The sequence below is a fragment of the Balaenoptera physalus genome (assembly GCF_965194825.1).
Source record: "Balaenoptera physalus genome assembly, chromosome: 7".
Lineage (NCBI taxonomy): Eukaryota > Metazoa > Chordata > Mammalia > Artiodactyla > Balaenopteridae > Balaenoptera > Balaenoptera physalus.
This window is the reverse complement of record NC_138886.1, coordinates 83,387,955-83,401,840: the sequence shown is the minus strand read 5'-3', so window position 1 is coordinate 83,401,840 and position 13,886 is coordinate 83,387,955. Positions and strand designations below refer to the sequence as shown.

The 13,886-nt window shown below is 38.2% G+C and overlaps 1 protein-coding gene across 12 annotated transcripts in view; it reads right to left on the bottom strand.

The window, feature by feature from the left end:
• NTRK2 (neurotrophic receptor tyrosine kinase 2) overlaps nucleotides 1–13,886 on the bottom strand; it is a 411,119-nt gene that overhangs the window by 362,329 nt on the left and 34,904 nt on the right. For all 12 annotated transcript variants that reach the window (XM_082469619.1, XM_082469620.1, XM_082469622.1 and 9 more), the window contains 2 exons: nucleotides 10,691–10,759; nucleotides 7,834–7,988 (listed from right to left, as the gene is read on the bottom strand). In XM_082469619.1, the coding sequence (XP_082325745.1) occupies nucleotides 7,834–7,988; nucleotides 10,691–10,759 (224 nt within the window). The remainder of the gene's footprint in view (nucleotides 1–7,833; nucleotides 7,989–10,690; nucleotides 10,760–13,886) is intronic.

Below are 13,886 nucleotides of genomic sequence, written 5' to 3'. Positions count from 1 at the left end.
ATACTAACGACATCTACTTTCTAGAGCTTTTAGGATGCCTAATAAGATAATATGGAAAATATTTCAGATGAGGTCTAGTGCATATTAAGTCCTTAATAAACGTTAGCTATTAATGTTATTACCAATATCAATATGGATATTTAGCTTTAAATATATTTTACATCTGAATTTATACATGTGTATATCCAATATTCTGTCAAATTACTTCAAGCAAAAATAACAAAGCCATAACATGATATCACAAAGAAATAGTATGTACTCAAACAACCTTGAAGATCATAAGATCAATGGAAGTTAAATGGTTCTTTTTGAGCAGGAATTCTTAGAGCTTTCAGCATAGTAATGTGCACAGTGAACGTCCAGAGTTACAGAATTTTATATATTTTTTTCTTTAACCTTGGGTTTTTTTTCCTACACAGAGCATCTCAAGGAATTAGAGTTGCACAGAACATAGAGTGGGGAAAGTTTGGTGGACTAGATGATTGCTCAGGCTCCTGTCAGGTGTAAGAATAATAGTTGTACAAGCAAAAACCCAACGAATAGTCCAACACCCATTGTCTAAAACCTTGCTACTCAAAGTGTGGTCTACGGAACAAGGGGTTTGTTAGAATGTGGACTCTCAGGCCCCAACCCAGACCTGCTGGAAAAGAAGCACTATTTTTAACAAGATCTGCTGGTGATTCATATGCACATTAAAGTTTGGGAAGCCCTGGTCTAAAGAAAGTCAGCCTTTTCACTGAATGGTTGATGATTTTCTGCTGAGGTCTACTAGCTGGTATGTACTTTCCAACCATATCCAGGTCAACAGCCACTGACACTGCTCCATCCACTGGTGCACACTTCTTGAAAGTTGACCATATTGACTAGGCCCTTTGATCACTAATTCAAAGTATGCACCTTCTCCCTTCTTAATAATTGAGGAAAACTAACCTCTAAACTTTTTGAAATATTAACTTGGCTTTGCAAGAAATGAGATGAGTCAAGTTTGGGTTTTATTTTTCAATATCCATCTGTAGGCCTGAGTTGTGTTCTTTTTCACCTCATTTTAGTAAGCCTGAGCTCTGTTCATTTCTTATTGGATCATCCATGGGTATAAAAATATTCAAGTAAATTATGATTTTTGTCGGCTCTCTGTCTTCTCTCCACTCACTTTCTATCTTCTTGGCATATCTTCCCATTTTTGTGTCCCCTAAACATATATATTTCACAACCAGGAATGAAGCCAGAATGAGCCTGACCTATTTAGAAGTAGCTGCTTTACACCTGGTTGCAAAAATGACAGAAAATTAGCAAAGTGACTTTCCCAGCTCAAATGGGAAACTGTGCTTCTAGGCTTGTGTGAGCCGTGTCATGACAGTGACAGCAACCACAAAACTTCTAAACACAAAAATCTGAATAGTAGCTGGCAGGTTAGAAAAATGCCTTTATTTGCCTTTCTAAAAAGATAAAGAAAAGCACTGGTCCACTGTGTGGCTTGCTGTGTTTTAGTGGGTAAAACCTGATCTCTAATAAAAGGAAGCAAAGCAGTAAACTAGACTTTGTATATGCTATTCAGAAAAAAAAAAAAAAATCAATCCAGCTAAGATGCTAGGAAAACAATGTTTTTTACCAATCTAATTTATACATGGAGTATTAATACAGCATTTCATTTTAATCTTCCGTGAATGCTAACAAAACAGAATTACTATCCTATTTTCCTGGTTTAAAACAAAAGAAGGAGTATGTACAAATATGCTAAACAGACATGCATACTACAAATTATAGTGGAAACCAAAAGTAAATCTTAAAAATAAATTATTAAAATCAGTTTACCTCAAGGAAACAGGCCTCTCCTCCTGGGCACCTGTGAACCAACCTTTCCCAACATAAATAATATTTTGTCGATGTGTTGTAAGGAGGCTCTACATTAAAAGTTTGAAGGTTGGAAAAGTGGAAAATTGAAATTGTCATTATAAATAAAGACACCAAAGGCAAAGCTGATTTCAATCCATGGGACCATTAAGGGTGTTTTATATAGTAACTACATTCAACCCTCAACTGAATTGCCATCTTATATTCACTGTGGGGCTAGCATGTTCTACGGTAGCTAGTTACCAGTAAAATGGGTTGAGGGATTGTTTTGATTTGACCCAAAAGAATACTGCCTTTTAAATATATTTGTTGTCTGCTTAGAACAGAGCGTATCATCCACTATTAACACTTCCTGAAGAAACTCTCTTCCAGAGATTTAAATCATAATTATAGTACAAAAAAATTAAAGTATAAAGTACACTGTTCTTTAATATGCCATCCAGCCAGGGGAAAAGATTGAAAGGTTTGTACTGCAAACCTAACTACTGAAGATCAACCAAATGTACAGGAATTGAGTACAAGAATTTAGAATATACAATGTTATAAATAATGTCATTGAAAAACACTAAAAGAAGTAGCAGGGGGGTGAAGTTGTTGAGAGTCTGCCTGCCAATGCAGGGGACACGGGTTCGAGCCCTGGTCTGGGAAGATCCCACATGCCGCGGAGCAACTAGGCCCGTGAGCCACAATTACTGAGCCTGCGCGTCTGGAGCCTGTGCTCCGCAACAAGAGAGGCCGCGATAGTGAGAGGCCCGCGCACCGCGATGAAGAGTGGCCCCCGCTTGCCGCAACTAGAGAAAGCCCTCGCACAGAAACGAAGACCCAACACAGCCAAAAATAAAATAAATAAATAAATAAATAATAAAATTATAAAAAAAAAAAAAAAAGTAGCAGGAACACTTTTATCTGGAGTCAGTACACTCTGGAAAAATAACCATTCTTCACTAATACTTCTGTAATTCAGTTTCTGTCTTCAGAACCACTGCTCATAGCGCCCCTTTTTTTTCTGATTAATGTGGAAATTTTACATGAATATGTTTTGTTGCCTGGTAATTAATAAAGTTTTTCTAAGGTTAAAAAGGACCTGGTGGAGAAACAGACCACAACATGTTTCACAGCATGAATAAATTTACAGTAATTCACAGCAGGAGGGGCTGTTAGAAAAATATTGTGAGACATTTTGACTGTGCTGTTAATGGGATCGGAAATGGCACAGTTAAACTTCCCAGCCCTGCCTACCATGCTCGCTCAATCGCTAAGGGCAGAGGAAAAAGAAGAAAGGAGATTCTTTCAAAATGCAATGATGACAGGCATTTCAAAGGTAACTACAAAGTGCTAAAATACGGAATAATTTGGCTAGAATAATATAAATGTTTCAGTTATTTTTACTTAACTGAAATATCTGCACCATTATATCAAAAATCTGTTTCAATCTGATCACTAATATAATGTGGATCATGCATTAATTAATTGATCAATTCAGCAAACATTAATCAAGTGACTGTTATGTTCAAGGAATACATCAGGCACCATGGAGGAGATATTTTTGCTTATAAAATGTAAAGAATTTGTTCATCATATAATGCTTACATGATGAGATACTAAAAGGGGAATTTTTTAAAGAAAGCCCACCTTATAAAGGAATGAAATCCCAATAGCTGTTTTTTATGGAAATTAAAATATTACCAGTTGCAAACCAAATGCAATGGCCGTAGTTACTGGCAAATTGTTGGGTTTACAGTGATGAAATACACAAGACCATACTCTTATGAGTTACTTTTAGAGTTAGCGAACAAGTTTCATCAAAAAAAAAAAAAAAAAAAAAAGGTGGAAATACGATGAACTCCATGAATCTGTGACTTAAACACAACAGGTATATTTTAAAAGTTTGCTGAGGGTGAGACCTAAAAGAAAGGCCAACTGACCACGAATCCATGTTTTAAACAAGACATCTAACTTGAAGACTTGGGGATATTATCCAACTTCTCCAACATGGAATTTCAGAGACAGAATTTAAATTCAACAATGTAGCATAATTTACTGCTCAATCTGCCTAACTTCTCTTAAAGAACCAAAGTTGGGAAACCATCAAGAGGAAAACTAATACATGACTAAGCCCCAAACTGAAGGCTCCCCCTCTCATCTCAAATCTCTAGAAATTAGGTTCATTTTTTTAAAAATCCAGAACCACGTTGGAAAATCAGAAGGTATAACTGTTGGTGGGTAAGAACAATGAGAAACTCCTGAACAAGAGAAAGTGGGGAAATTAAATGAAAGAAAAACAGCACAGTTCCCAACAGACACATGAGTATGTGCCACACAAAACAGGGAAGCTGCTGGGCTAACCTGAGACTAGGGGTGGATGGCAGGGCAGGGTGGGGCCTCCCCTCCACTAAGCCACAGGGTCACTGGTTAAGAAAACAAGTAGAAGCACAGAGGAATAAACTTTCCACATCCTACCTTTGCCCTCCCACCTCAGGCACGGCATCCAACAACTGCTGCAGCTGCCCCCAAGTAGAAGCAATGAGTGCGGGAAGTTTACAGGAGAAAGTCAGTCATGCTAGGTACCCTAGAGATATGGTGAACCCCAATATGGAAAAGCGTGTTTCAGTCATTAAAAAAAAAAGTCACTAGAGATTTCAGAAATTAAAAATCAATTGGCAGAAGGGAAAATTCAGTAGCTGGAGAAATAGCTGAAGGGCAAAGTAGAGAGTAAACAATTCTCCCATTATGCAGCACAAAAGGACAAGCAGATGGACAGTATTACAGAAAGGGTGAGAGGTATGGAGAGAGGAGCCAGAAGTGTAAATAGCCATCTAAATAAATTAGAAAATTCTTCCAGAACTGAAGATGTGAACACTCATATTGAAAAGGTACACTGCATGTCAAACAAAATAAAATTTTAAGCATGCACACATGCCTAGTTACAGTGTAGTAAAATTTAAGAATAACATGGATAAGAAGAAAACCCTAAAAGCTTCTAGAGAAAAAGAAAAGCATAGGTTACCTATCAAGAAATAAGCATCAGACTGGCCTCAGGCTTCTCATCAGCAACAATGAACACACGGAGAACGTGGTATAATATCTGCAAAATTCTAAGAGGAAGTTATCTGGAGTCTAGAATTTTACACTCAGCCAATTCCAATGAGAAGAAAAAATACAGGCTGATTTTCCACTGGGCAAGAACGTGAATTTTATTTTTTTAATTTATCTGAAAGAAATATTAGAAGATATACTCCAGCAAAAAGAAAAACCACTCCAAGAGGAAGTAGTGGAATACAAAAATCAACGATATACAAAGAAACAGTAAATCCTCAAAAACATCAAGTAACAGTCTAAAAATAAAATCTCATTACTTGAATTAGCTCTATGTGTATTAAATAAATTTAATTAATTAATTTTTTAAAGTAAATAAATAAAAATAAAAAATAAAAATAAAATCTCAGATGAGAAGGGAGGAGAAAGTAAAGGGAAGTAAAAGTATCTTTTCTCATCTTGTTGGGGGTTCTTTCTAGATACTTACAAAAAATATGTTTAAATATGTGTGGTAAATATTTTGGCACTGTATATTTACAAACAGAGAAACATAATTTATAACTTTCGAACAATTAAGAAAAAATAAAACAAAGAACACTGTCAGTGGAAGAAAAGGAAGGAAAAGGAATAACCTTGTAGAAAAATAGACAAAAGGTATAAATAGGCAATTCAATGGAGAATAATCACAATGTCTAATAAACATAGAAGATACTCAATAGCAACCAGGAAAATGCAAACTAAAAAGCAATGACATACCATTTTTTAGAGATACAAAAAATAAGAAGTTTGCTAATATCAAGGTATACTTTGCTGGGGTGGCTATAAATTGGTACAACCACTTTTTAATGTGCAAACCATATTAACCAAAAATTCTGCTTCCTGCTATGTACTCTAGAAAAACCTTTGCATCTGTATGTATGTACAAAGATCATGTATAAGGAGGCTGGTTGAAACACTTTTGTAGTAAAATGGGAAATGCCCATCAATACGGAAGATTTAACATAATCAAGATATATTCTACCATGAATAACACACAATGATTAAAAAGATATGATAGATCGATGGCTTCTGACCTGAAATGGTCACAAACAAGTAAAGATAAGCTTTATGTGTAAATGCAGGAAATTATTTTTGCAACAAAATGTATCAATAGTATATGTGCAATTATAAATAAGTAAAAAACACTGGGAAAGAAAATAAAAATTAGCAGAGAAAGAACAAGACAGTTTAAGAACACAAAAAAATAAGTCTATCAGTTCACCTTTTCTAATGTTACTTTTTGAAAAGCATTGTTGACCCTGAAATTGTGAATGTTACCATAAATGTAATCATTCAATCCTAATCAATCAAACACATGTCCTCTGACAGTGGATTCAAAGCCTCACTCTCATACACACAATTCATTGACTAATTCGTAGGGAACAAATTTTAAAACACTGAAAATTGACAAACTGGTCAGGAAAAATTAGAACCAGTTCACTCTTACCCCTCCCCTGCTCCAGTCACAGCAGTCTATCAACAGCACATTAGGTGGGTACATTACAGGAATGCTGTCAAGACAATATGGCCAAAAATTGAAATTAAAAAAAGAGAATTGGTTTCAGGCAAGGGCAAAGCAGACGTCTATTAAGAGGCCTTTTGTGAAATCAGAGCAGGAGTCAGATGCTTTCTCTTTTTTCCTCTCAGTGGTTGCTGAAACAATGTGGCCACACAGCCATGGGGATCTGGGAGCTGGCCAAGCAGCCAGGTGACTCAACATTGAGTTTCTTGTCCCTCTGGGCAATTTCTCTCAGCGGTACAAACTTATACCAGAACAGAGAACAGTTATCCCCTTATCAATCAGGGAAAGATAGATATTAAAAAAAATTTTTTAATATTGGCTAATAATGAAAGTCGAGGGAAGCTGACAAGGGAACAAAGCTTAATTCCCCCATTATGAAACCAAAGGGCTCTCGTTCCAACAAAAATCTGTGGGAAGAGTAACTGCTGTCTTCTAAGACCCTGCAGGGGAAGAAGCAAACACTTATCATTCCTTTATTACACTCTCATTAAAAATGAGCAGCAGCTATATTTTCCTTAAATAACAATTGACTCCAAACAACAGGATCCTCTGAAAACAAAGACCTGGAAGTTTATGGTTAATATACAGATTCCTCTCGGACAAGAACCAGGTGCTATGTGGCTTTCTGCTGTGTCACCAGCCACTAGGCCAGAAGATCACATTTAATTGTTAACTGATTAACCGGTTGACTGATTAAAATTTCAACTGAGTAATAATATGCATATGTGGGTACTGCAGAGGCATGTCCCAAGAGCCCGTAGCAGTAAAATCCTAACCAGAACACTTGGATTTTCCCTTCTTGTAAACACACTGGCATTCACAGAGCTGTAATTTTTTCATATGGTGCCCTTTTAAATTCTGGAGATTGTAAACCCCGACATGGGGGAAAGCAAGTCAAAGGGCAGATTTGTGGTGCCCCATCAAGATACACTGACATCCGGCAACAAGTGTAAGAGAGTGTTCTGGATTGAACTGCATGTTCTTGTGCTGCCAGGACACTTTATCCCCCTGAGATCCTTCCTACGCATGGCCTAGGTGCCAACCAAGTGTATACGTGGCCACACTCTCAGCCGATACTTTTTGGATGGATAGATGGATGGATGAACAAACGAACAAAGAAACAAAGGAATAAACAGTGTATTTTTTTCTCTGTGCACTTTAAAGTCATCCATTCAGCATTAATATTCTACTGGCAAAGAACACTCAGCAAAGTTGCTCCCAGCTGATTTCTCTGCACTGCACACGAAAGTGGCCCAACTCAGTGGAGACATCAACAGCATACATATAAAATCCAGGTAGTGGTAACCTTCCCAGACTCTCTACCATACCAAGGCAATTAGAATAATTAATAGCAAGTAGAACTTATTGATTTAAAAGTAAATTACCACAATGGGGTATCTGCAGGTTTGCCAGGGAAATATTCTTGCTGTTTTCATCGAGGCAGTACAAGTCCTGAGTTTCTGGACCGGGTTTAGTCTCCTGAAGAGTCTTGATCCACATAATGTCACAGGAGCATGTAAATGGGTTGCCCACCAGGATCCTACACGGAACAAAAATGAAATCCAGTCAGCCTTCTCTTTTTCTGTTTTAGCTACAGAAGTGTTTATGAAGCACTAACAGCATTATGAATTTCTTCTAGCTGGCAATCTCTGGAAGTCACACCCATCTTTATAGCATAACAGTACTTATTATTCATTCATTTACCTGATACTTACTGATCTTCTGCTATGTGCAAACACCCCTGTAGAGGCTAAAGGATGCAAAGTGATGTGAGATCTTTCGGACCCATAGGGAAACAAGGTAGGAACAGAATTAACTCTAATATAGGATAGAAAAAGATGTCTCATAAGATGGGGGAAAATAAGATACCGTAACAAATTTATCACAGATATTATACAGTTATGAAGAAGATCTTAAGTGAAGAAGCCAACGTTAAGTTTTCAGGAACACTAACATACTTATTTCTAACAAGGCTAGAGATTCAAGTGTTATCACTTAATAAGTTTGAACTTCAGCAATTTCATCTGAATTGAAAACGAGACTGTGAATACAAGGCTAAGACTAAAGTGTGAGAGCCTGGAGGGTGCACTCCCAGCTTTCCGAACGACAACCACAGTTCAGTTTGACTGATGCAAGAAAGCTGGAGTGAATGTGAGAGACAGAACCTGGAAGGGAGCTCTTAGACCTCCTTCACACAAACACACACACACACACACACACACACACACACGCGCGCGCGAGCGCGCATGCGCACGCACGCGCACACACACGCCAAGCTCAGGGTTTCTGAGAGCAAGTGCAACCGAGCTCCAGACTGAGCTACTTAGCCCATTGTGGGAGGGTCTGCAAAGAGAAAGTCACTATTCAGCCATGCTGCCTGGACTCCTGTGGCCTGTGATTGGTCAAGGAGGAAGTAGTCAAGAGGAAAATAAAAACCACAAGAAAAAAAAATCTTTAAATGCTTATTTATAATACTCAGTGGCCTATTTAAGATGATTTCCATTTATGGCAATGAGCCTTTAAATGAGGTCATTTAAAATCATTACATAGGCTCTGCCTGGCATTAACCACAATACTTAAGATTTCCGTGAGGACAGGACCTGGGCTTTGCAACATCATTTACTCCTGTGGTTTTCTGGTTGGGTTCTAAGAATCTCAGGGAATCCCTGGAGACTTTTCCAGGAGTTTCCTTGGAGAAAATGTGGTCCTGGCAGACTCGTTTAATTTGTGTCTGCTTGATCGATAATGCAGATGATATCCACGATGTTTAAACCCCAACTAATCCAGAGGTTTCCTGGTGTTCTGAGTCCATGAAAAACTAAGAAATCTTTTTTAAAAGCAGGTATGACTGAATCCACAGAAGGGATAAGGAAGAGAAGGGATCTTGAGCTACAAAGACAGCAACATTCATCCGACCACACGGCACGGGCAGACAGCTGGCTTCTTCCTCTCACACACTGTACAAACTCCTTTTGCAGCGATTGTTAGAGCATGTTATACTTAATTTGTTCAGGCTTCTACCGCTCCCCCTGGATAGCAGAGTCCTGGAGTACAGATACCGTTCTCCTTATATCCCTATGGCCTAGTGCCATGATAGTTTGATTTGCAACAGGTACACAATTAACATTTGTTGAATGAATTAATTAAATATGCTGCAGGGGCGGTATTGAGACATGTGAATTTGAAATCAGAACTCTAATTTTTATCCCATCAAGAAAATTCTCTGCAGTGATGCTCAAAATTTTTACACTGAGTAGCCTACTTTATTGCACATAAATTCCTTAAGTTTTTTATGCCTATCCCTGTGTTAGAAAGCCAGTGCTTCAACTCCCTGAATTAAGTCTCTCCCAAAAGAATTGCCACCGTGTAACTCTCATGACTACCTATTAACTTGTTATTGCTCTACTAGTGGCATCTTCTAATCTGCACAATTTCCATGTGAATAGGGGTGGACCCTACAGCTCAGGCAACAGATAGTTTAAGCAAAAAGCTATTGCCTGGTATTCAAAGGCCTTGCCCATCTGGACCCACCTCTGACACACAGAGCCTGTGCTTTAAGGTTCTTTGGGTACCTGACCCATAGGAATGTCAACAGTTTATATTTGCTTCACGGTGATAACACAAGAATTAAGCACACTTGGAAATGCTGGCTATTAGTAATCGATACATTTCAGTATCTTCCCTATCATTTTTCAGCAAAGGGGATTTGGGGATAAGGATAAACCCTGAATGCAGTGGCAGACCTAGAAGGAAATCTCACAAGGATGGTTGGGTAGGGAGAGGACTGCTTCTTCTCGAATGTTCACTAAGGGAGCGCAGGCACTGTCGTCGGGGTAAAAACTGAGGAGTTTTGCCCATTGCTGTTTGCTCCTTGAATGGGTTTGCTTTCCATTAGGGCCTGGACAGAACAAGGACCAAACAGATGCTATGAGACATGTTGCCGTCTTTTTCACACAAAACCCTCATCTTTCTCTCATTTTCCCTCCTTTAGAAAACAAGTCTTTTGTGTAAAAACAACATTTAAACTCATTATAAATGATATATTACTACTGAGATTTTTTTTTCTTTACTGCTGAATCATGTTTTCATGGAGGAATAAAAGAACAAATGGCCAAAAATTAAGAAATCATTTTTCATGAATTTTGATATAAAAATAGACCTGCAGCATCACTTATTTTAAAAAATACTTAAACTTTCCTTTGAAATTTTTTTCCCCAAATGCCATACAAAATCATTACTTACAGCTCAGACAAGTCAATGTGACGAAAATGTTTCCTAGACAATACCGTCAGTTTATTTCTGGTAAAATTGCTGAAAGGAATCAAAAACATTAAATGTGAATTACAAGTGTACATTTCAGGAATAAAGTATTCAAATAGAGTTTTTTTCAAAATATAATTTTATTTGATCATGGTTCATGCCGTACTTAAGATCCAGTAATCTCTTTCTTTCACCTAGAGTAATAACTTAGTTTTCCCTGCCTCTCCTATAATTCTTGCTTGAGAGTGGGGTTGAGGGGGCATAATTTTCGTAATGGTTATTTTGAATCTCTTTTTTACTCAAAATTTTCTTTTTCATATTCAGAGCCAAGTTATATACCTCTTAGAGATATCTGATCTTCTGAACAATTAATAGGGAGAATAAATTAAACTAAATTAAATTTAAACCATAAACTCACTAGGGGAAAATATACTTTAAAACTAAAAAGCATCATGAATACTTTGAAATTACATGACACACAAAACTCTGAATATTAACTGAATTTAACACATCCTAATAGGAAAGATAACAACTATTGATTGATAAACTCTGCTGAGATTGCTTATATATGACTTCCAAATAACTAGATAAATTCACGATCAAAATATCAGATAAAAATATGTCAGATTTTATCTGGAAATATTCTAGCAACGTATCATTTTAAGATGTGAACCAACCAGACAATGAAAAGATGTCCTATTTGTGACTGAAAAATAATAATGAATTTACTGATGTGTTCCAAATATGTAGTTTTATTCAAGGGAATGGGAGTTTCAGTTTCCAATGATCAGTGCCATGAGACCTTGAGCTGGGAAATTCAGACCCTTAATCCTGGCAGCTGACTCGCTCTGTGAATTTGTTTACTGGTCGAATTTATTTAAAGAGTGTGCAATGCTTGGTCCTCTAGACATGTGTTTCATGAGTCACATGAATGTAAAACAAACATCAAATTTTACAAAACAGCTGAGCCCTCAACAGTTTGCCACGAGCCTTTCAGTATCTGATTCCCGTTCAGGAAGGTGAGCTCCGGTCTGAGAGTCAGGTAAATTCGGGAAATCTGCGGCGACAGCAATTCCGGCCTCACTGAGGCTAGTCTATTGCGTCTGTCTCACAAAATCATGGGCTGAAGTCTGCTGGTCTGTCTGGCCAGTCTCTTTCACAGAGGGGTTAAAGACCAGGAGGAGCTAATGCATGAACTAAGACTAGTCAGCTGATGGATAAAGAAAATGCCCCTTTAGCATCTCATAATTCAAGAAGGCACACGGCCACTCCCAGCTTCATTCTATATTGAGATTTCCTCTCATCCAAACCCCCATCTACAAGAGGGTGCCCTCTTCCTTCTACGCTGGCATCTTCTCTCCTCACACTGAGTGTAAAGTGCTCACCCACATGAAAAAATAATCCAGCGGGAAGTTGTAAAATGTGCCCACATAAATCTTTTCTTTTGGAACGTGAATTAAGAATGGGTTTCACTGCAGTATAATACACTGACAAGTCACTCTGCCTGTCTTCACCAGAGCCTGTGAGGCACAAATGTTTTCATCTCCATCAGAAATCCCCGTCCTTCTGAAGGAAAAAAACCAAAAACAGAAACAAAAACCCTATTCTTCCTCCCAAGAAGAAAGAGGAGCGAAGAGGCAAAGAAAGAGGACACACTCATTGTCAAGGTTCCGGGTCGGCTAGCAAGGCCGGCACCGGGGCAGCTGCCCTGTCAGGCTGCTACCAGCACAGCCCAGAGCAGGGTTACGCGCCAAAGAACAAGATGAGTTTTATGAACCATACTTATTATTGGGGCCAAAAGCCAAAAGGGAGGAGGAGGGAAGGAAAAAAAAAATCAACAATCCTCTTACTGTTTGATTATAGAACTTTTGCAAAGGAGCTAATTAGCACCTCTGCAAAGTCCCTGGAAAACACAAATACTGGCTTTTCTCACAGTTTCTGGGTTCTCAGGGGCCGGGCAGGAATTAAAGGCACCAAGAAATAAACTCAGGGACCAGTCCTAGGGGCTCTGGACAGTCAGCATGCGATGCTAAATATGCACAGGTTAGGGGAGGAATGATGAAAGTGACAGACAGGATCCAGTCTGAATTCCCCTAAAACCCAAAGTGAAATAGATGCTCTCGTGCACATTTTTATTTTATTGGAGAAACTTAGAGAGATAATCAGTATATCCCAAGGGTAGAGAGAAACAGCCTCTCATACACATTTCTTTATCAGCTCCCTTGCAGCCATGGTGCTGGTGTTCAACTAAGGATGCCGTTTGCTACGTGCAGAAATCAGGGAGAACACGCCAGCGCCTTCAGTCATAAGCAGAAGTTGAGACCCAGGTCTGGAAAGACAGACAACTGACTTAATTTCCTCTCCCTTGCCATTCCTTAGAGCCAACTGCTTAATTTAATTTCTATTTTGGCGATTAGGAGCCTCTTTCATCACGTGAATATCTGAAGCTTACTGACATTGTAACTTCTTTCTAACTGTCTGAATATTAGCCTGACTTCGTACTGCCTTACCATTTGACAATGGCTACAAATATCAGTAATTTCTGCAGTTTGATCAGTAACTGGGCTTCCCAACTGTTGGCTTTTAAAGAAGCTGTATAAGATATGTCCATCTCCTTGGTTTCCTATTTTCAAATGACACCTCTTTGGGAGACTGGGACTAATATTTGGCTTTATGTAAGTATGTACAGCACACAGAATACCATTAAAATTACTCTACCGTAAATCAGCCTGAAAAAAATACAAAAGGTGGCTTTGGTTTTCATATAAATAGCTTGGAACAAGGAAAGTAGGGAAAATATAAGAGACATAGTAAAGTCATAAAAAGGTCTATTTCTAAAACAATTAACCATAGCCCACTATATAGATCACTACGTTAGGGGAAGTGATGTAGTAAAACAACCAGTAAAACGTGGTCATTGAGTAATTCAGGTCTGCAGTCAGCAGTAATGAAAATACCAGAACGTAACCACTGAGGTCATTAATTATACTTAAGTGATTGCATTAGAGCATTTTGCCTTTTTCTTGTGTCCAACTTCTCTCTTGTTTATGCTAGCAAGGCCTACGCGAGACATCAGAATTTGTGCAGGCAAACCAACTACGGAGATGTTGCCAAAAAGCCTCTACATGAAATGTGTTAATAAAGTTCCTTGGAGTTTTGTCACCTTTTTGCCAAAAGT